Source organism: Crotalus tigris, unplaced genomic scaffold (genome assembly GCF_016545835.1).
Source record: "Crotalus tigris isolate CLP2741 ecotype Arizona unplaced genomic scaffold, ASM1654583v1 scf7180000017739.2905288, whole genome shotgun sequence".
NCBI classification, from domain to species: Eukaryota; Metazoa; Chordata; class Lepidosauria; order Squamata; family Viperidae; genus Crotalus; species Crotalus tigris.
In genome coordinates this window covers 2,454,933-2,479,654 of record NW_024096605.1, presented here as the reverse complement: position 1 = coordinate 2,479,654, position 24,722 = coordinate 2,454,933, and the positions used below count along the sequence as shown (strand labels likewise).

The 24,722-nt window shown below is 38.3% G+C and overlaps 1 protein-coding gene across 4 annotated transcripts in view; it reads left to right on the top strand.

Annotated features, from left to right (window-relative positions):
• The first annotated feature begins 431 nt into the window (after positions 1-431).
• DPYD (dihydropyrimidine dehydrogenase) overlaps positions 432-24,722 on the top strand; it is a 567,113-nt gene continuing 542,822 nt past the window's right edge. For 3 of the 4 annotated variants that reach the window (XM_039339800.1, XM_039339803.1, XM_039339804.1), the window contains exon 1: positions 432-613. In XM_039339800.1, coding sequence (XP_039195734.1) covers positions 575-613 — 39 coding nt within the window. In that variant the 5' untranslated portion in view covers positions 432-574. The remainder of the gene's footprint in view (positions 614-24,722) is intronic. The other variant, XM_039339802.1, reaches the window with a different exon arrangement.

Below are 24,722 nucleotides of genomic sequence, written 5' to 3'. Positions count from 1 at the left end.
GGTTCTCAACCTTGGCAACTTTAAGACTTGTGGACTTCAACTCCCAGAATTTCTCAGCCAGCAAAGCAAAGCAAAGCTGGCTGAGGAATTCTGGGAGTTGAAGTCCACAAGTCTTTAAAGTTGCCAAGGTTGAGAATCCCTGTTTTAGAAGGCGAAGGAGATCCCAAACGAAGAACACTCGAGTCCAAACCCGGTTACGCCCCGGAACGCAGAGGTTTTGCACGTGCTCTAGGGCCAGCGTGCTCCTCTCTTTTTATCTATAGCTGGCAATTCCAAAGATTCCCGAGCTGCTGACTAGAAGAGCCTTGAGTCATATTACAACTCGGCTCATGTATGTGGAAAAACAGGGTGATTGAACGGAACACTGCCCTTAGTATTTTCCCAATCCAAAGCAAGATAGCAACGCCTCTAGTCTAGCAGGCTTGAAGTTAAAGCCACACACGCGCATGCACGCATTTCCAAAGGCAGCGGGAAACTGTCCGTCCCTTGCGGGCGTAGCTGCGTTGCCCAGTCTGTCCTTTGGTCGCTCAGCTTTTTTTTGTTTTTGGCGCGGCAAAAAGAAGGGAGGGCAAGTATGAATCGCTTGCTTAGCCGAGACCCCGTGGATATTGAGGTACCCACTTTGCCAAACGGGGCAGGGGGAGAAAAGGGGCGAAAAGAGGAACGCAGATTAAGTGGGGAAGTCTGGGAGAAGAAACTTGCCAGCTAGCCAGCCAGAGGAGGCTGCCAGCTCGGAGCGGCGAGGATAGCTTTTTAAAGATCTTTCTACTCGACTTTCTGAGGAAGTTTAAAAAACAACAACACAAAATGTAGCCCTTATCATTGATGGCTACTTGACAGTGCGTAGCGGGTCGCTGTGAATTTGAAAAAAAAACAGGGTTGGTTTCCCTACTGAGAAACAAAAACTGAGTTTTCCTCCCCTGGGCGGTGGCACTAAATTTTAGAGAAAATATAGGGAGATAAATGGAGCGCTACTTCATGGATAAATGCTTTGATTTGGTTCCCCCCCCCCTCCATCCGCGGCAGACTCCAGGACACAATTAGGGGACGGGTTGGCTTCCTGTTCCCTCTTCTCATGCGAGTATCTTTTGAGGGGAAAGAAACACCCCGAACAAAACAACCTGGTATTTTGTGGTTTCAGAACTCCATTAGAGCCTTGTTGTGAAGATAAAGGGCTTTTCGACACCTCTGAGGGAAATCCCAAAAGTGCTTTCTCTCCCCCTGTGGTGAAAATCTAATAATCTTTAAAGAAGAAGAAAGCCCTGATGTGCAATCCTGCGCATATTTACTTGAAATTAAATCTCATTATGTTCAATGAAGATCACTCTCAGTTAAGTGTGTCTAAGATTGCGCCTTAAAACTGGCATCCTGAGTAGGTCTCTTCTGTCTTCCTAATAACAGTGATACCCTGGAGAAAAAAAAGACTGAAGCATTTTCCATGTTAAAAAAAAACAACACCTCAGGATGTCATATGCCTTCCCTTATCTTTAAATCAGATTCCTTGCAACTGAAACTGCAGCTATTTGCTTTGGCTCTTTGCTCTTTATTTTATGGAAAAATACCAGACAGAATGGGATAGGTTACCCCGGGGTGCTCCTTCTATCTTCTTTAATTCTATTTTCCCCACAAACACAAACTGCTTATTGCATGCTATCCACGAAGCAGCCAGAGGTTGCAGAAATATAGTGGTGCAATTGTTGTTGTTGTTAATTGCGAAGTCGTGTCCGACCCGTCGCGATGGTGCAATATGGTAGGTCAAATACTGTTTTAAGAGTGTGACTGGAGATACAGGTTCAGAAGGCTTTCTAGGAAAAAGGATGATAGTGATCACATAAGGGTTGTTAGTATCAAAAATCAAAATTTCTAATGAGAAGATTAGAATGCAGTTCCTTGAGACTAGCATGCCTTTCATTTATTTTCATATCTTTTCTTGCCAACCAGTAAAACATCTCTAGAAATATTTATTGATGGATTCACTTTATATGGCCACCTATGTCGCTTATATGATTCTGGGCAACCAACAACTGTAAAATAAATATTTATGTATTGAATATATATAAAGTTGTGTTAATCCCTGCTAAAGAGAAACTAACTTAACTCCAACTGCTTGTGAAGCTAAAATGAAACAAACCTTTAGATGACACTGACTGTTAACTCAACAGTTTTGGGAAACTTTGAACATACATATTTGGGTGGTTTTTTCAAGTATTGTGATTGGTTAAGGCCCTGTGGGCTCAGTATAAATTACAGGCAATTGCCTGCAGTTCTCCAGTTCTAGTTTGAGTCAATAAAAAACATTGTAACTATGCTGGTCTGCTCCTTGCCTACTGAAGCCCACTACACAATATAAATAACAATACATACAATTGTTAAAAAAATAAAATAAAAATATAAAAACACAGCTGCTCAACACACTCAGCATTCACTAGTTGAGCCCTTTTCCATTCATTTTTCTTTTTTTGCAGTGGTGGTGGTGGTGTGTTGTCAACAGGAAATTACTGTACTGTAACTTCCTTCTATTTACTGAGACAAAGGCACATTTTGACAACGGTGCTTGCTATTAGTATACCAGTAAATGAAAGGCAGACACAGAATCATTTTAATTCTTAGTGAAGTAAATGTACAGTAAAATAAACAATATTTTTTCATTTTCTTTAGTAGCTAGGTGGCATTATGCAAATAGGCACATGTTCTGAAATTCATGGAAATGAAAGTATACATCTCTTGATGAGTCTCCTGCCCATTTAGAAACACAATTGTATACTTTACCCTTTGAACATATAATGAGGTACACACTGAACTGAAGCCAGCATAGTTATTACATAAAGTCAAAAGAGATCTTGCATTATCCAGTTGAAGAATTCATCTAATTGGATTGTCTGCATTTGAATTTCATACCTTTTTTTTAATAGTTTCAGACTGTAATTCAACTGCACCAAAGTTGCACTTTGTTCCTAACATTACTCAGACAGTTCCTTCATTTGAACTAATGAAATGTCATCATCTGAATTGTTTTGTTCTCTTCTGTTTTTTTGACACATAACATTATTATTTTGTCTGTATTACTTTATTACTGTCTGAATTGCTGTAGAATCTCATTGGTCAGATAATTAACTTCCAGTAAAGTATGTTCTAGAATTCCCAGCTAATTTTGCCAAGGCTACTTTAGAATTACCAGGGTAAATTCTGAGAAGAACCTTAAGCTGGATCCAAACTTAGTTACTATTGGTGTTTGCCCATTGAGAGCAATGGGATATATAATAGTCACACTTTAACAGAATGACAGAGTTGGAAGAGAGCTTTGAAGTCTTTTAGCCCAACCCCTTCTCAAGCAGGAGCCCCTGTACTATTTCAGACAAATAGCTGTCCAATTTCTTCATAAAAACCTCCAATGATGGAGCACCCTGCTCTTCAATTTCTGAAGGCCGTTCGTTCCACTGATTAATTGTTATAACTGTCAGAAATCTTCTTAGTTCTAGGTTGCTTCTCTCCTTGATTAGTTTCCATCCGTTGCTTCTTGTCCTGCCTTCAGGTGCTTTGGAGAATAGCTTGACTCCCTCTTCTTTGTGGCAGCCCCTGAGATAATTGGAGCATTGCTATCATGTCACCCTTAATTCTTCTTTTCATTAAACTAGACATACCCAGTTTCTGCAATCCTTCTTCATATGTTTTAGCCTCCAGTCTCCTAATCATCTTTGTTGCTCTTCTCTGCACTCTTTCTAGAGTTTTTTTTTTATATCGTTGTAACTCCTACACTCCCCTTTATGGATTACTGCCTTGTGGTGAAGGGGCTTGCGTAACTCAATGAAGCTATAAGCTATGCCGTGCAGGGCCACCCAAGACGGACAGGTTATAGCAGAGAGTTCTGACAAAATGTGATCCACTGGAGAAGGAAATGGCAAACCACTCCAGTATCTTTGCCATGAAAACCCCATGGACAGGACTAAAAGGCAAAAAGATATGACGCTGGAAGATGAGCCCCTCAGGTTGGACGGTGTCCAATATGCTACTGGGGAAGAGCAGAGGGCTAGTACTAGTAGCCCAGAAAGAATGAAGCGACTGGACCAAAGCCGAAAGGACGCTCAGCTGTGGATATATCTGATGGTGAAAGGAAAGTCCGATGCTGTAAAGATTTTTTCTTTATAGGAACCTGGAATGCAAGATCCATGAATCAAGGCAAGCTAGATGTAGTCAAAAAAGAGATGACAAGACTGAACATCGACATCTTAGGAATCAGCGAACTAAAATGGACAGGAATGGGTGAATTTAACTCAGATGACCATCAGGTATACTACTGTGGGCAAGAATCCCTCAGAAGAAATGGAGTAGCCTTCATAGTCAATAAAAGAATAGGAAAAGCAATACTGGGATACAATCCCCAAAATGACAGAATGATCTCAATTCGAATCCAAGGCAAACCATTCAATATCACAGTAGTCCAAATCTATGCCCCAACCACTGGTGCTGAAGAGGATGAAATTGACCGGTTCTATGAAGCCCTACAGCACCTTATAGAATTAACACCAAAAAATGATGTCCTTATCATCATGGGGGATTGGAATGCTAAGGTAGGAAGCCAAAAGATAACCGGAATAACAGGCAAGTTTGGCCTTGGAGTACAAAATGAAGCAGGGCACAGGCTAATAGAATTTTGTCAAGAGAATACGATGGTCATAACAAACACTCTTTTCCAACAACCCAAGAGACGGCTCTACACATGGACATCACCAGACGGTCAACATAGAAATCAGATTGACTATGTGCTCTGCAGCCAAAGATGGAGAAGCTCTATACAGTCAGTAAAAACAAGACCAGGAGCTGACTGTGGCTCAGATCATGAGCTTCTCGTTGCAAAATTTAGGCTTAAATTGAAAAAAGTAGGGAAAAGCACTAGGGCACTCAGGTATGAACTAAATCATATTCCTGATGAATATATAGTAGAGGTGACAAATAGATTTAAGGAATTAAATCTGATAGACAGAGTGCCTGAAGAACTATGGATGGAAGTTCGCAACATTGTACAAGAAGTAGCAACTAAAACCATCCCAAAGAAAAAGAAATGCAAGAAAGCAAAATGGCTGTCTGAGGAAGCTTTGCAAATAGCTGAGGAAAGAAGGGAAGCGAAAGGCAAAGGAGTAAGAGAAAGATACACCCAATTGAATGCAGAATTCCAGAGAGTAGCTAGAAGAGATAAGAATGCCTTCTTAAATGAACAGTGCAAAGAAATAGAAGAAAACAACAGAATAGGGAGGACCAGAGATCTCTTCAAGAAAATTGGAGCTATGAAGGGAACGTTTCATGCAAAGATGGGCATGATAAAGGACCAAAATGGCAGAGACCTAACAGAGGCAAAAGAGATTAAGAAGAGATGGCAAAACTACACAGAAGAACTATACAAGAATGAGCTTAACATCCCAGATAACCACAATGAGATGGTCACTGACCTCGAACCAGACATCCTAGAATGTGAAGTGAAATGGGCCTTAGAAAATCTGAGCAACAACAAAGCTAGTGGAGGTGACAGTATTCCAGCTGAGCTATTCAAAATCTTAAAAGACGATGCAGTAAAAGTGCTACACTCAATTTGCCAGCAAATTTGGAAAACTCAACAGTGGCCACAGGATTGGAAAAGGTCAGTTTACATTCTAATTCCAAAGAAAGGCAATGCCAAAGAATGTTCAAACTATCGCACCATTGCACTCATTTCACATGCTAGTAAAGTTATGCTTAAAATCCTACAAGCTAGACTCCAGCAGTATGTGGATCGAGAACTACCAGAAGTACAGGCAGGATTTCGAAGAGGCAGAGGAACTAGAGATCAAATTGCCAACATACGCTGGATCATGGAGAAAGCTAGGGAGTTCCAGAAAAACATCTACTTCTGCTTCATTGACTATGCAAAAGCCTTTGATTGTGTGGATCACAACAAATTGTGGCAAGTTCTTAAAGAGATGGGAGTACCAGACTATCTCATTTGTCTCTTGAGAAACCTATATGCGGGTCAAGAAGCAACAGTGAGAACCGAACATGGAACCACTGATTGGTTCAAAATTGGAAAAGGAGTCCGGCAAGGCTGTATACTGTCGCCCTGCCTATTTAACTTATATGCAGAGCACATCATGAGAAAGGCAGGGCTAGATGAATCAAAAGTTGGAATTAAGATTGCCGGGAGAAATATCAACAACCTAAGATATGCAGATGATACCACTCTAATGGCAGAAAGTGAAGAGGAATTAAAGAGCCTCTTGATGCGGGTGAAGAAGGAGAGTGCAAAAGTTTGCTTGAAACTCAACATTAAGAAAACCAAAATCATGGCATCCGGCCCTCTCAATTCCTGGCAAATAGATGGGGAACAAATGGAGATAGTGACAGATTTTATTTTTCTGGGCTCAAAGATCACCTCAGATGGGGACTGCAGCCAAGAAATTAAAAGACGCTTGCTCCTGGGGAGGAAAGCTATGGCAAATCTAGACAGCATTCTAAAAAGCAGAGACATCACCCTGTCAACAAAAGTGCGTATAGTCCAGGCCATGGTTTTCCCAGTTGCAATGTATGGCTGTGAAAGTTGGACCATAAGAAAGGCTGAGCGCCAAAGAATTGAGGCCTTTGAACTATGGTGCTGGAGAAGACTCCTGCGAGTCCCTTGGACTGCAAGGCGTTCAAACCGGTCAGTCCTAGAAGAGATCAACCCCGACTGCTCTTTAGAAGGCCAGATCCTGAAGTTGAAACTCAAATACTTTGGCCACCTAATGAGAAGGAAGGACTCACTGGAGAAGGGCCTAATGCTGGGAAAGATTGAGGGCAATAGAAGAAGGGGACGACAGAGAATGAGATGGCTGGATGGAGTCACTGAAGCAGTAGGTGTGAACTTAAATGGACTCCAGAAGATGGTAGAGGACAGGAAGACCTGGAGGAACGTTGTCCATGGGGTCGCGATGGGTCGGACATGACTTCGCAATTAACAACAACAACAACAACTCCTACACTCTAACCTGTCACCTTGCATATACTATGTGCATAAATTGTGCATTTGATTTTAGTTAGTGTTGTCAGATAATAAAACGTGTGTTTTATTAAATCAAATCTTGTATTATCAAGATTTTATTATCCTGGTTATTTTTATGTAATCCATTCAAAACCTTGAACAGTTTTCTGGGGTTATCCAACAATTTCTATAAAAAGCTAACAAATTAGGGGAGAAATAGTACCGTATTGCTAACTTTGTGCATTTGATAATAAGATCACCTAGACAGTTGCAGGGTTATAAGACCTTGATATGGAGTGTGTGGTGTAATGACAAATTTAATCACTAATGGCTTAGAGGGTTGTGTTAAAACCTTGGAGGGGAGCTATTATGAGTACTGTATGAATGTTAATTGGTATTTACAAAGGTGAACAATTAGCATGGAACATATAGAAGTGAGTCATACTAAATTTGGAGATATTTCTATTGCAAAACAGTATGTTAGGAATTGCAACTTAAATTAAATCAAAGCTACTAATTTTAGTTTTATTTGTGAAACAACCTTATTAGAAAACCATAACTATTCATTCCAGTAATAATATGATTGCCATTAAGTGCTGTTGAAAACTCACTGGCTCTGATTTTATATACATCTCAATTAATTGCACTGGGCTAATACAAAGTTAATGATTAGCAAGCAGTTTGTACTTTGTCCTTAGTGGTATTTTATTGAACTATTTCATCATTGATCCAGCATTTTATAGGGCTAAAACATCCCCCAAAATGGGTAGTTATTCTAAAGGTTTTATGAGTATATATGCTATAATTTTGATTATAGGCTTAAGCTTGTACAGAATCATGAAAGGAACCTTTTAGGTTAACTTCCTCCAGGGATCCAACTTAAAACACCCCTGACAGAAGGATGTCTTGCCTCTACTTAAACACATCCAATGAGAGAGGGGGAAGGGGAGGGAGGGAGGGAGGGAAGGAGGGAGGGAGAGAGAGAGAGAGAGAACGAGAATGATCTTTCTAACTGGTTGCATTGTAGGTAGTCCCTGACAGCACTGAAAAAAGTACCGTAATTTATAACTGGTCCTTTCATTTAACAACCATTGCAGCATCCCCACAATCACAGAATCAAAATCTGAATGCTTGGCAACCAGCATGTATTTATGATGGTTGCACGATCCTGGTGTCATGTATTTGCCATTTGCAAACTTCTCATTCAGCGTCTGAAAAGCTGGCAATGGGCATTGATTATATCAATGTCCTTCTGATTCACTTAAATGCAGTGATTTTCTTAATAACGGTGGCCCAAAAACTGTGATATAACATTGAGCACGACTCATTTAATAACCGCCTTCCTTAACTGTGGAAATTCTGATCCCAGATGTGGTCATGGTGAAGGATTACCTGTACTGTATTGTTCTTATTGTCAAGGTTTGGCTCCGCCCCTCCATTCAACCCTGTAACATAGAGATATTACCGTATATTCTGGCGTATAAGATGACTGGGCGTATAAGACGACCCCCAACTTTTGAGAAGATTTTCATGGTTTAGAAAGTTGTCTTATACGCCGGAAAATACAGTAATTTAAAAGGTAGATACTGACCACCAGCCATCCAATTATATTATAGCTATTATCTTTTTGGAATTTTGAAATATACTTTTTCACCATAGTTTCAATTTCTAATGCAATTAATGCTTTTTAGGAAAAAGGAAACAAGGTAACCACAAAATCACAGTTTAAAAAAATTAATATTTTCCAAAAATGGGTGACTCTTTGACACAGGTTTTATATAGTTTTTTAAATATCCTCTTGTGTTGCCCATTTTATTTGCATTTAATCTTAAAAGTGACAGGGAAAAAAACTGCATGCTGAATTGGAACTATATTTAATGGTTCTACCACAGCAGTGCCTATTGCTAAAGAAAAAACTTGCCTCCAGAAGTTGTGGGTACTCCACAACTTCTGTCCCTGTCATACTGCAGGGAGGACAGGGACAGCCAGGTGTCTCACCCCCCCCCCCCGCAGCTCCTTCGTGGGATTCCCTGTCAGGCAGAAGAGCAGCGGCAGCCTGGATGCCTGGATTCCCCGGCGAGGGTGGAAGTGTTTCCAGGACAACAGAAGCCTTGTTTTATTGGCATATTGGAGTGGGACACTTAAATTCTCATCCGGACAGCCAATCCCCACGCTAAGGGGTGAGGAGCTTGCTTTGATGTACTCGTAAGTGGTCGAGGGGGGGCTGCCACCCCTGCCCCCACAATGACATAGTCAATAACAATCCATTCAGGCTTCGCTGCATAGCTGAACCCCCTCCCCCCACGTACTTCATTCTGGTGCCTTTGGAAAGAGAGAGAGAGAGAGAGAAGGGAGAGAAAGCGCACGTGCGTGTGTGTTTATGTGTGTGTGTGAGAGAGGGAGGGCTCCCCTTTTTGTAAGTTTGCTTGCTCCGTCTGCGAGGCTCTCCGTTCCCCACACTTTTGCTGGCCTTCCTCCTCTTCCTCTTCCCTTTCCCTCCTGGCTCGCTTTCCTGTGTCTGAGGTGGCCTACGCATTGCGTGCGAATTGGCATCCCGGATGCTCATTTAAATGTCTCCTGCAGCCAAATAGCCCTGGAAAACAACGGGGAGAAAGAGGCGGAGCTAGAAGGCCCGCCTGGGGTGAGCCGCGGTAATGGCACATAAAGGCAGCTGGAAGAAGTGGGCACGTAAAGGCAGCTGGATTACCTCGTCCCATTCCGCCCTGGGAAATATTTCTCCATTTCTGCCGAAAACCGCCGCTCTGCGGCGCAAAGGGCTACTGCGCTTAAAATGAAATAATTTCTAGGGTTGTTCTTCTTCCTCTAATGGCCCCACTTGCAAAATTCTTGATTGCAAATCCAATTCTTATAACTGAACCGTTTGTGGCCAACCTCTTTGGTTTCTTTTGGTACCCGTATTTTCCGGCACATAAGACGACTGGGCGTATAAGACGACCCCCAACTTTTGAGAAGATTTTCATGGTTTAGAAAATTATCTTATATGCCGGAAAATACGGTACTACATATCCTATATTCTAGAAAAAAAGAAAAACGGTGGTCCATTTTTTACTGTGAACATCTTGTCTTGTATTTTAAGATTATTGTTCTCTTTTTCCAAGGTAAGTATTTCCACTTCTTTCAATCTCTCTTCATAGAATTTAATTTCTAATCCTCAATTATTTTCATTGTCCTTCTCTGAACCTATTGCAACCTATTGCTTGAAATGTTAGGTCCAGAATATTACATAGAAGATTATATCTGTCCCATACTGAGTAAAATGGAGCTTACTTATTGTGATTTGGAAATTTGAAAATTACATTTTTTGCAACTTTATTTGTATTGCAGTACTTACTCATATTTATCAAGGGAGGTGTGTATCCCTCATCTTATATCTGTGTATTTGATTTCTCTTTAATTTTATTCTGTTACCAGCAGACTAGCCTATCAAGATAATTTTAAATTTTATGTCTAGATAATTAGTTATTTCACATAATTTTGTATTATCAGCAAATGTGATAACCGTTTCTTCCATTTCTACATCAGAGTTGGTTTCTGGCAACTGCCTGGAATAATCCCTGCAGTGGCCTTGGCAAAGTTTTTTCAGAAGTGATTTGCCATTACTTTCTTCCTAGGGCTGAGAAGGGGACTAGATAACTTTGTGACTAAAGTAGGACAAGAACCTAATAGTCTCACAGTTTCTAGCCTGGTGTCTTAACCATTACACAAAACTGGTTCTATGAAGAACGCTACCTAGGAGATAACATGAATTTTTCAAAACTTGATCCCAAATATATGTTGACGTTTGATAATTACCACATTGGACTTACAATATTTCCATACATCCTTCAGATCTATTTTTTTTATGATCTGGTCTAGAAACCAAAGTATCAGGGTCAGATTGTTAGTATGTAATTCCCGAGATCTTTTTCCCCTCTTTGAAGATAAGGTCAATATTTGTTCTCCATTTGTCTGGTATCTCACAAGAGTGTTAGGGTTTGTCAGAGGTAATACATATTGGTTCAGATAGATAACTCTGCAAGTTAGAAAAACAAACAAAAGTAGAGTATGTATGTTGAGCTAATTTTATAAAAGACTTCCTTGTAATTTGCAATTCTCGTGAGAAGCTGCTGACTCTGTGTTTTTAAATTCTGCTAGTTTTAAGATTTAGCTGTGCTTAGATTTCTTTAATAAATCTATAGCAATGTTTTGGAGTGCTGGCTTCAGTTCCATGCTGAAATTTAAATTGCTTCTTATAATCTGCTGCAGTATAAGGATGGGGTAATGGAATCAGAATTTTCATTATCACATCTATTCAATCTTTAAATACCATTTCCTGGAAATAAATTTTATTTATTTCAATGGTTATTTTCTTGCTAATTATTATGCAGAGAATTATATGTTTTTATAGTAATTTTATCAAGCATTATAGTTAGAAAGATAAGAAATAATACAAATTAAAAATGAATAAAAATAAAAGAAAGTACATAAAGAATATGATTTCTCCCTTCATAACAAGTGTAAACAATGTTAATATCTTAGCATCTTCTCTCAAAATATCACAAATGGTTTTTTCCATGTTTTGTCTCTTTTCTACTGACATATCTTTAAAGTCTCCATGTTCAGTCCTGGTCAGCAAAAGTTCATTAAGGATTACCAGAGATAACATATCTATTTTAATCTTGATCAAATAAACTATGTTTGTATTCCTTTGACAACCTTGATCCTTATTTCCCGCAAAGTCCTGCAACTTGATTTGTTCTCATTTTTTTTTTGTCCATTCTCACAATGTTTTTCCACAACTTTAACAGGTTTCTTTTGTAAGTCCAATATAAGAAATCTATCCAAGTCATTCTTTGATTTACTTACACATCAACCGATTTTATTTCTGTATTCAATATTATGTCCAGTATTAAAATATTTCGCTTCATTCTGTGTTAATAAATCAAATTTAAGTGTTGCTCTCTTTTAACTTTAATTTTAATTCCTTTTGGTTCCTCTACAGATAATCCTCAACTTACGACAAGTCACTTAGTGACCGTTTGAAGTTACAATATACTTGAAAAAAGGGAGTTATAATTCTGTTCCCAAGTTCCATTGGTTTCTCCTCCCCTGTGTTCTCCTCCCCTGTTGCTCTCCTCCCCTGTGTTGCACTTGGCAGCACAGCTGCATTTGTGGCCTTTTGTAGCATGCCATGGTCACATGATTGCATTTTATGACGGTTTTGCTGAAAACTGGAAGTTACTTCTGGTTTTTGGCAAAACTGTAACAATGAAAAATGAGTTTGCTTAATGAAGCCATGTTCGTTTAATGACTGCCACAATAGTTTTATAGTTGAATTTGCTTACAACTGCTGCAAAAAAGTGGTAAAATCACATGACGTTTGACCATCAGAACATATGACTATAATGGGTAGGCTCATTATAGTCGTATGTCAAAGACCACAGGCAGTATCTAACCTTCAACATACCATCTTATTATATATTTTAAATATTCAAAGCTATCCAGACCTTTAGTCCATTTATAATTTTCCAAAATCAATGCTCTATTCACCCTTTTGCTGTTTATTCCCCCAACAGAAAAAAAAAATCTTTTAACTTTCATAAAACTGTTTTCACTAAAAATTGAAGGAAACTCACCTAATATAAGAAAATGTGCCTTTATGAATTTTTCTAATATCCCAAAAGCAAGTAGCAACAATTTCCATTCCAGAGGTGATTAATAAAGGAAGTATGTGAACCCTGAACTGCAATTTGGGTTAGGAGGATGTTCCCTTGTTTCCCAGAGACTATTTTGCAGTTTTCTCATGAGGAGCAGTTGTCTGGAGCGCTTTTGGGAAATCCTAGTTCTCTCCTTATCCAGAGTGGAATTGCAAAGTATCAGCTTTTCACTCCAGGTATTCATTCAACTATGATTGGCTCTGCTGCCATTTCTTTCTTGGAAGTCCAGACACAATGATGTTTCTTGTGTTTCTTCCAGTATCTAACCTTTTTTTAAAAAATGCTTTGTGTAGCCCTGTCAGCTTTAGGTTTTTTTTTATGCATTTATAATTGATTCTATTCAAGCATCCTCCTCCCTCCCTCTAAATTGAAATTCCACAAGTGAAGTTGCTGCACCCTTACGCTCTCTCTTTTAAAAAGAAAAACATGCCAGAGTTGTAGGATTTTTTCTTTCTTAGAAAAAAATCAGTAACTATAAAACAACAAACATTTCTATCAAAAATTTGAACTGATCACAGTTCTTCTTACAATTTTTTCTGTTTCCCATCCATTTGCACCAATGTTCCTTGGCTTTAAATCTATAATTTGCCTGTCTCTTAAGAATTCTACTGACTATCTTATTGGCTTATTCGTTCTCTATTTGTTGTGATCTCTGAAAAATGAATGGAAAGTTTTAAATGATGAAAGTTAAACTGCCTTTTATTGGAGTTTGATATATGTATTACGAATAATAGTTTATTGGAGAGATTTCCAGTTTTTTTAAAAAAAATTCTGATTAGGTTTTAGAATTAGCAAATTTTTATTTTGCATATCTTGACTTCTTTTTTGGTCAATTTAACGTGCATGTACTTTGTCTATTATTTAATTGCTTTGATGTTAAAGTATGATGAGTAAGATTGTTATAGTTGCCAGCTTGTATCTCTTGCTGCATCTTGGCTTTTTTTATTTATGTCTCTGCATCTGGCTTAGACCAAATATATGGACAATATGTCATTCCCAAGGTAGTTTGGAAAAGATCTTCCAGATTGCTTCAACTTTTTGGTAATTTTTATCCTGTCATAGATAGTTTGCTGTCCTCCATAGTGACATATTTTTATTAAGTCCTTGATCCAGGTTGACCCTGTGGGAGCCTTCTCATTCACTGTAAGGCAATCTTTCCTGGCTAACAATATTGGGGCTGTTTCTAGCAACGTTTTTAAAAAATGTGCTCTTCGATCAGCACCAGGTTCTTGATATAGTTTTATTGTGCTTCTGATAAAAGACTTTGCTTAGTGTCTAGCATCAGATGTTGTCTTTATCCTACAGTTTTAAAAGGCTAAAACTTGTTTTTTTATCTGTATGGAACCTGGATACTTTTAGTTATTTTCTAACTGTAAATGGGATGGAATAAATAGATAATATAATAATGTCTAGGAGGCAAATGTGGAACTATCATAAAATTGTGACGGTTTCTTCTTCTTTCTTTCTTTTTTTTCCTGAATCCAAATGGCATGTGTAGTAAAAAATTAAATTGGTCCTGCATTTTCACATGGGAGTTTACGTGTTTGACAACGTCGTCTCATCCATGTAACTTGCAAGTGTTTAATATCAAGTCTAAGAGCAAAGAAGCCTCGTTCTGGCTTAGCGTGATGGGAAAATTCTGGAAACATCATTTTAAGTATAAGAATGAGCTATTAATAGCATCCATGGGGTTGCGATGGGTCGGACACGACTTCGCAATTAACAACAACAACAACAACACATATAAAATCTTGCAATCATAACTTTGCAAAGAGGCAGAGTGAAAGTAGAAAAAATTGGAGCAGAGATACAGGGAGAGAACTGAGCATAACAGGCCTGAAAAGAAATAAAATACTTTAGGCATTTTTGCCTATATTTCCTTGCCAACTTGTCTTATTGGTCCCAGTTCTCCAAGGACTTTGAAAAGAATGTCTGAGTTCCACCATAGTCTAGAAATCTGTTGTTCTTGCTGCTCTCAATATCTGCTGCCCTCATGTACTGGAGAAAAAGATTCTAATTGTTTCTTCTGGCCTGAATCATACTTTCCTCCTCCTTATTGGAAGAATCCTTTGGAAGAATTGTAAGACTATACAGTAGTAATTGATAAGTCTGTTGCTTGGTGTCCCATGGTTTTCATAAATTTAAGAAAGATTGGTCTGATTTGTAAGGGTCCCCCCCCCAGTTCCAATTTTCCAGTTCTTTAGTGAGCCCTTATCTCTTCTAATTGCCCTGTTGAAAGAATTTCAGAGGGATGGAGAGATGAAAAGAATAAAACCAGTTAGGTAGTTCGCAACTAGCTTGAAGATCACTGTAGCTGGACTTTCCCTTCCACGTGGAGAAAGTTTTGTTAAATTTAAATATTTTTTTGTTATCTTTTGGTGGTGCTTTCAAGTTTACTTTGTAGTTTGAAGCAGCAAAAGATGGATATTTCTTCTGTTCTTGTTTTTGTTCAGCATATTTCCATCACTTGGATACTTTCCAAGTTGCCTGTGTTTCCTGAATTGTAGACGCTCTTGGAAAAAAAATGTCTCATGATGTCTTCCTTTGAAATTTCATTGAAGGCCCAGAAATGAGAGATTGCTACAGACAACTGGAGATTGTATAGTGCTATCACCAGGATATTCATTTTCATTGTCACTCCTAAATTACTATATAACTTTTTTTAAAAAAGGGCTGGTACCTCTGCTACCCATAGTAATAATTTCGTCAACATTGTCCTCTTGAAAGAAGTTTGAAAGCAAAGTTTCTTTCATCAAAATTAATAATGAAATAGAACAGGATTTTCTTTTTCTGAATTACTTAGATGGTCACTTAAAGTTACCATCATGTATTCATTGCTCTATATTTGAAACACCTTGCTTTTGTTATTCACCTGTAAATGGGTGAATAGGTGGGGTGTACCTGCAATACTGTAGCAATCACCTTTGCTTTGTGTGAAATATATGGGTACCCACATTTGCCACCAGAAACAACTGAAGAAAGGGACGTATACCTTCCTGTGATTTAAAGCTATCAAATATATTTCTAGGAAGAGAACCAAAGAATAATTTTAAAAGGAAAAATTGCTTTCACCTCATGGATACTGCCACGAGTACTTTGGTCTAGCAGTATTGCATCTAAGTGAGTCTTAGCCAAAGCCAGGTTTAGCTATTATTAACTCTCCATATCAACACCATTCTTGGCTATGGGTAATTTGTACAGCCATGTAGGGGAATCAATACTGCAATAGATTTTAAATCTTAGACTTGTTTTATGTGTAGTTTCATGTCCCCGTCTTCTACCTTCCAAATCCCTTTCTGGTGGCCTCTTTGTTGAAGTTGTAATGTTTGAATAGGCTCCAAGTCTAATGTATGTGCCACTACCACGACATTCAAATAGCCTTATGTTTGTTGATCATCCTGGTGTGGTGTTTTATGTAAATTAACCCAGGTTCTTGGGACCTCACCCTCACATGTTACATTTAGAATATTTTAGCATCTTCACTTTAAAACTGTTCAGAAGGAAATGATCAGGCTTTGCTTGTTTAACCCTTCAGCAACAGCCAAGTTGAAAACAAAAGCTATCTCCCCCCTCCCCAATTTCACAGAGTTGCCTAGCAACCTCCCTCCCCTTTATTAGCATATAGTTTAATACCTTTTTATTACAGGACTAAGCCATGTTACACATTCTTCTTCTGGCCCAGTGCAGGTTTTGGCAAGCCTTTGATCTGGCAGAAAGTATGGAGAAATGAGTGGGAGAATAAAAAAGAACCCTCATATGCCAAGCAAATAGAATTGTTCATTGCTGTCTTGTAATTTCATTATTTTGATTAAAAAGAGAAAGCAAACTCCAATAAACCACTCGGCCAGCTGAAGTAATTCTGCACAAAACTGAGGATGCTTCTATCACACTTCATGTCCACTGTGATTATAATCCTGGGCTTTTGGGCTGCCATGGCTGAAAATGTGTTGTTGGTGGTCTGGTACAAGGAGAGCAGCGTTTGTTTATGATGGCAAAAAGCTAAACATCCAGAGATTTTGGTAACCCCTTTTCTGACTAGCAAATTTTATTAGAAGGCAAGCTTTTGTGAGCTTACGCTTTTAATAAAGCTCATAAAATCTTATGCCTTTAATAAAATTTGTTATCAGACACTTCCTGATTTCCTTCTTGATTGGCAAATGGCTCATCATTTGCAAAACCCTCTCTTTCACAAGATGGGTGCAGTTACAATGGGAGTGCTTGCCATTTTCATCATTATTTTTATTTTATTCTTCATTATTTTTATTTTATTATTATTACAATTGTATCGGGGATCTTAATATTAAAATGAAAAAGGTTGTTGAAGGCATACCAGAACCCGCTGGGCTTGGCACAAAGAGGAGGAAGATTTCAGAAGGACAACAACTGAGGTTGCCTCAGGCATTCCAGCTATCAGTTAGTAAAAGAAGGATGACAGAGGACAACAGCATGCATGAAGCTGCCTCAGGCTGTATCTGTACTGGCCAGTTGGTTTGAGATACACTGGAGTCTGCTTCAGCTGAGGGCTGCCAAGGCAGCATGGTGAGATTTGCTGCATCAGGAGCAAGAATAAATGGATCCTAGTCTAGATTATACAAGTCCTGTATATTTTTTTTTCTCTAGCTGCAGGCGTGCCTGCTGGAGTCCAAAGAATATTCAGTCTTATTTCACTTTTGTGGTAGACAGTATGAATAGTAATAAACGTATTTGTCCCAATGCACTGTCTCAATCTATATCTTCTCACAGTTTTTAGACTTGTGTCCATTGCCACTTTTGTAATACTTCCTAGAACAGTTTGATGGTGTTTGTGACTGAATGAATATGCTGATAGCCTTGGATGCATTAGAGTGACTAGACCTCTGCCATATTTAAACTCCAGAAACCTATGTTTTCCCACAGCATCCTGAGGGGTTGTAACTTGACCCATTTTTAAATTCATTCTAAAAGCTGAATTTCTGTACTGTATATCCATCTGAGTTGCAGTAAGTTGCATTGCATACTATATGCGTGTAGCTTGATCAGTTTTACATATAAAAATATGCTGGAGTAGATGAATTCCATTTATGGCTGGCAAGAATTTGATCTTAAGTGATTAAAATAATTGTTGGAATTTGTTCCATATTTTAAAATAAAAAGTGCTTATAGGGAGACCCTGTAGTTCTTACAGATTTTTATAGTTTTATGAGTCCTTGTAAATGGTACCAGAGTCCCTATGGTGGTATGTAACTATGAAATATACCTGTTTTTCTGATCTGAAATACTGCATGGTGAAGAATGATATTGCTGTCAGAAGAAATTGTAGTATAAAATAGAAATTGGATCATCAGTTTCTGGCTAGGAATGCAAACCAGTAAATCTGAACCTGCTGGAGCAGATGAATCCCATTAATGGCTGGCAAGAATTTGACCTTAAGTGATTAAAATAATTGTTGGAGTTAGTTACTGCGAGAATGAGATGTAGCTGGAAGTACACAGAATCTGTGCAGCCAGATAAAGAACCACTAGGGCAACACAACCTTGACTTTTAAGCAGTGACTCTTGAGAATCGTTTGGGAAACCAAAACAGGTGCTGGCAAACAAGGTAAGGTTTTTTGTTTACGTGATCCTGCATGCTGGTTCATTACTGAGGCTGGTAGTTAATTTGGAGTAGTTCTAGGAAAGACGGTGTAAACATAAATAAATCATGACAGTTTCCTAGATAGAAAATGATTTTAAAAACTTGCATGTGTTGGTAAACTTTGAAAGGTAGTTTAGAACATTCTGTTACTCTTTATATTTGATACAAACTTGCTAGTATTATTTTATTTTTATGAAAACCAGTTACAAAGGGTATGCACTGCTTATAGCAAATGGCATTGTTTCTGTTCCTGTGCCATGGGTAACTTTTTTTTTTTTTTTTGGTTCTTCAACCAATGTTGAAAATGGCTTAAGAATATATAAAGATGCTGGATCATTCCATATATATATATAGGGTTAGGCTTAGGGTTAAATATATATATTTAAGAATTGAGTCTATCAAGTGGATGGACATTGCCAGACATTCTGGTAGAGAATCTATAGTTTAACTATGCATTACAGGAAGAAATCTCTCTTCTAAAACTCCCAGTGTTCAGCCTCATTGGATGATTACCATATATTCCGGCATATAGGGCGACCCAGCGTATAAGATGACCCCCGAGTTCGACGCCGAGTCGCAAGACAATCGACGCCGAGTCGCATGCCTAGAAAGTCGTCTTATATGCCGGAAACTACCTTATTTCCGGCGTATAAGATGATTGACGCCAAGTCGCATGCCTAGAAAGTCGTCTTATACGCCGGAAACTACCTTATTTCCGGCATATAAGACGATTGACGCCGAGTCGCATGCCTAGAAAGTCATCTTATATGCCGGAAACTACCTTATTTCCGGTGTATAAGACGACTCGGCGTATAAGACGACCCCCGAGTTCGGCGCCTGTTTCAACGCTCTCAAAAGTCTTATATGCCGGAATATATGGTACATCTACTAATTTGGAATAATTTCTTTATACCAACTTTCCCCACTTTGGGTGTTTTGAGATGTGTGTATTTCAGCTTCCATCCAGCATGACCACTGACGAACATCTAGAGTCTGAAAGGCCACATACATCTGGAGAGCTACTAAGATGAAAAAAAAAAACCTATTTTACACAGTGTGTACATTTATTCTCTACCCGATTCCCTCTGTCTGTCCCACTCCCCCCCGCAACTTCCACATGTGGAATTGTTACGTCCACTATAGATAGTCCTCAATTTATGACTGTCATTTAGTGACTGAAGGTACAGCCTACCTGAAAAAGGAGACTTATGATCAGGATTTGAAGTTCTGACAGTCAGGTGATCACACTTCAGATGCTTGGCATTTACAGTCATTTGCAGCATTCCATGGTCATGTGAATGTGGTTTATCACATAATACACCAATAGAGAACAATGGGTTCATATTTATGACCACTGTGTTCACTTAACAACCATGGCAAAAATGTAAAATGACTGTTGTGACTTATGACCATAATGGGCAGGCTCCTTTATGGTCATAACTGATGGACTATCTGTAATTTCTACCTTCTTACATTTCCATTTCTGCCAGATACATTGGAGGATTTGAGTAATCATTATATAAGAAGCCAAGGAGAAACACACGGCACTAAAACGTTGTCATCTGCACTTTTAATGCATGCAGGGATCTTAATATATTCAGATATTCATTTCACGTCTCCCACCTTCATGCCACAAACAAGTTAGAAACTTACTTTGGTGAAAGGCCCAGAACAGATGGCATTATAATAAAGTACTGGTAGAAGGGAGACTTCAGATAACTCCCTTCCATTAAAAGTATATGTGAAAGTATAGTGGGATCATATAAGTTATTGGGCCCAGATACCCTCTGACCATATTTTTGGGCAATAAGAGCTTTAGGACTTAAACTTGTCCCAGGATTTTCACTTGCATAGCACAATGCTATCTGGATAGTTTAGTACATATCTAGCTTTTTTATTTTTTTGGTATGATTGCACATTCTGTTGCTGCTGGCAGTCTTGTAATCTCTTCACATCTGTTTTTAGAGCATATAGGGGGGTTTCATGTAATCAACTCCTCTCGCTCTGTCATTATGGCAGGTGAGCAACAAAATGCCCTGTTACCTCTGTAGTAATGTAGAAAGCATGATAACCGTGTATAAATATTAAATATTACTGGAAGCAATATAATAAGTGGAAACCTTTGACTGAATTGGTACACAGTCCTCTTTCAAAACAGGATGCATGTGAAGATGTATGAAACAATCTATTTGATTCTTGAAAAGGTAAAAACAGTTTGGCATACTATATTGTGCTTTTAAAAAGACTTGCATCGGGGCTTTTCTGTTTATTTGTAATGGAATAAGTAAAAGAAAAGTGAAAGATTTGTCGGTGAATGATAAATATTGATAATCTAATACAGTGGTTCTCAACCTGTGGGTCGGGACCCTATTTGGGGTCGAATGACCATTTCATGGGGGTCGCCAAACAACGCAGTCCGCCATTTTTTCCCCTTTTTCCTTAGCTGTGCTACTCCCTTTTATTCTATTGGCTTTTGAAAGCCAATAGAATAGACTCTCTTGAATAGAGTCTAATTCTATTGGCTTTCAAAAGCCAATAGGAATTGTCCAGGCTGTCTCTGCCCTGCTGGGCCGGCCAAAAGTCCCATTCTGCAAACGGTGCTGCACCAGTTGAGTAGTCTTTGACTTACGACCGGTTGAGTAATCCTCGACTTACGACCGGTTGGGGGTCGCGGCATTAGAAAGGTTGAGAACCACTGATCTAATACTTTATATACATTTAATTTGTCATTAAACTCTTTTTTTGAAATTCTTTTGGTTTTATTTTTTTAGACATATAAATGGATTAAATCTTTTTTCCCCCCTCTCTTTTGTTCAGTCATACCCAGTTCTTGGACACTGCCTGGACATGTCCCTGCAGTTTTCTTGGGAAGGTTTTTCAAAATGGTTTGCCATTGCCTCCTTCCTAAGGCTGAGAGAAAGTGACTGGCCCATGGTCACCCAGGTAGCTTTGTGCCCAAGGCAGGACTAGAACTCATGAACTCCCAGTAACTAGCCAGATGCCTTTAACCATTACACTAAACTGGCTCTCACCATTAAATTTATTGGCTGTGAAAAATAAAGGATACTCTGTTTTTATTCCAGTTAAAAATATCTGCAGGATGCTGCCTAGGAAACACATCTTGTAATTTTGTTTGAGGAGAGGTATTTATTTATAATATTTAAAAATACATTTCATCCTCATAGACTTCAGGTTGGACAATAATCTAAACCATCCTGGTTAAGTGAAAGAATTTTTGAATAAGGAATAAGTAAAAGGTAACGTCTCCATTGAGCTCGTTTTTTTTTTTTTTTTTTTACTACATGTGCAATTTTCTTGGCACGAATACAGAAGGGTTTGGTATTGTCTTATTTGCTAATGTTTTTCTCAATTTCCCAGACAATCCCAGATTCCTGGGATTTCTTCATAGTGTTTTGCACAAGTACTGACCAATTCCAAACCCACTTAACTTTTTTTGAGATAAGCCAAGTTCAGCAAAGGGCTGCCACCTACTATGACCTATATTTCAAAGTCTCAATTTATGCAAGCCAACCATTTAAGTGTTTCTTTTTTGCTGGTGTTCTTGCATGAAGGTCTTGTATGGCTATTTAAACAAAATATCTTAAATTAGTATATTTTTTCATAATAACTCACAGTTTACACAATTTAAACAAACACCTTAAATTAATACAATTCTTTCATAAAGACTCATATAGTTTACACTAATAAAACTATTCTCACGAAGAAACATTTTTTTCATCTCTCTCTCTCACACACATACAGAGAGAGAGAGAGAGAGAGAGGGAGAGAGATTATATCCTGTAATTACTGAATATTGGAGAAACAAGGGAATTGTCTTTGTTCCCTGGTGGCAGAGACTGTGCTTCATCGTTGATCTGTGGTGCTTATGACATTTTGCACAGAGAGTGTTCTGAGGTGTCATACAGTTTGATGTTAGAGAACTTAAAAAAATTACATTCTCACAGATCTGAAAGAAAAAGAAACATTAAAAGTAAAAAATTGAACACAGCTTCAGGTTTTTTTTTACTGCTGATTTGGACCATTCTTGTTCCTTTTACTTCTTTCTTTAACCATTCTTTGTGTTGTGATTTGTTAGTATTCTTACATTGCTTTTTCGTCATAGACAGTGTCTTAAACAGTTGCTCTCCAAATGTGTTGGACTACAACCCGTGTGCATCCCAACCAGCATATAAAAGGACATTCTATTGGACAGGGATGTAGTAGACATTCCTCAATTTATTTAATGCTTAACAATAATGCTGACGATATTCAGAAAAACTCCCTAAGATAAATGAATTCTGTGCTGAAATTTGGAAGTGTCCCAATTCTATATTTATATAGCAATGTTTCTGTATGAAAATCAGGAGCATGTTACATATTTCCATTGAGAAACATTTATTTTCTATCCTCAATATAATTTATCCCTGCTGACACACACATAAAATAGGAGTTTATGAGATATACATAAGATCCCAATTATCTGAAAGGAGAGTGGTCCTAAGACAAGATGGGCCCAGTATATCAAATTAGCTTAAAGTAATCCAAGTAATCCTTGTTTAGCAATGATAAATGGGACTGGCGAAGTCATTAAGTGAACTGATCAAAAAATGAAACAGCAACCATGCTTATTATTTTACTTCAGCTTTACAGACCTGTGAAGGTCATAAAGACTGTTTGTAAAGTTACTTTTTCAAGACTGTCATTAATGTGATGAGGCAGTTTCCAAATGAAGACTAGCACACTTAGAGAATCATCCCATTCAAAGATCATTGAATGAAGTCTTAATTCTAAAGATGCAAAATGCCCACATTAGCAGTGGACTTTCTTCTTCTTTTTTGAGTCCCCCAATTTCCAAATGCAAACACTGAAAGCGACAGATTTGAAAAATCTGCACTTTAGGATTCAGAAACTGATACAAAAAAGTTATACACATCCATACATTGGAACATTCTTGTAGCATTTTTAAGGATTTATCCAGTTTTGTGTTATCATTTGGATTGAGAGGCTGCATTGTAAAATTCAGACAACTAAGATAATTGAGGAACAGTGTTTTAGCTCAACTGGTATAAATTACATTTTTTATATATTAAGAAACACAGCACCCAAATATCAAATATATTTATTATAATATAACCCTAGAGGTTTTCAAGTGGTGGTTTGCAGCCACCAGAAGGCTGTAAGTTAATCAGAGGAGGGGATGGTGCCGCAATTAAGTGGGAAGTTTCCATATGCAAAGCAGGATTGTTGCCAGAACTTACTGCTACTCTGTCTGGTCAAGCTGACAGCTGGCTTATCTAAGCAATGACTAGACTCAGGTCTGGGCTCTGCTTTCAGTGTACAAATTTCATGGCTTGCACATTGACAGCTGGATTATTGCCAGAATTTATTCCTTCTCTGGGCTGGAGGAACTGGCTGTCAGCATATCCAAATAGAGTAGAGCGGGAAGTCTGGAGCAGCATGTAATAGGGCTCTGGGTGTAGATGCATGGACCTGAAGGCTTAAACCAAAAACAAGGATGGCTGTCAGAATTTGCTCCTACTCTTCTTGGAGAAGATGGCAGCTAGCTTGTCCAAGTACAACTCAGAATGCGCTCTGTCAGGGGTCCCATTTTGGGTGTGCAACCTCAATCACTGTCAGAATTTGTTCTTGTTCTGCCTGAACAAGCTGGTAGCAAAGTCAGAATTTTCTATAGCTGTTGCTGGAAAGAACAAAATATCAGTACAACATAAATGGGGAATGAATGAGAAATGCGAACGATTGTCTGAAAGAATAAAACCTAGCTTCTAGGAAGGATTCAGAACGAAGCAAGCTCGTCCTTTCTATTGTATTAAAGAGTTGGTTTTAGAACGGCTTTATTTTTATTTATGTTTATTTTATAAGGTTGCCAGGTCCTAGCATTTTCATTTGATATTTAGATTAAAATTTAATTATTAAAAGAAAATGGCATGTGTAGTTGTTGTCTAACCTTCAGGCATATCTACTTAAGGAGGGAGTGGAAGAACAGGATAAAGGAAAGGGAGAAATGAAATTCAAAAGAATACTGTAAAACCAGAGAAAATAACCTGTGTGGTGGCCATAAACAAAAGAGTTTGTGGTTGTGTCTGTTGATATGATTTATTATATTATGCTTAAAATTCACCTACTAGCTAATTGTAGTACTGAGCACCCCTCGTACCCACAAATCCCAAACCCCATCAAACCTTTTAGTATAGTTAATGCTGATTAAACTTTAACATTGACTTGTCCTATGAATGAAATCTGTAGACTACTAGCTTTTTAGTAACAGATTTAAGATTACAGAAGTCTATCTGGGATTGAATAAATATGCCTAGCTTTTTTCATGATAAAATTCTTAGGCTCGGGGCAGTGTAGGTATCCCAGTGAAACTCCTAGATGTAGTCCAAAGA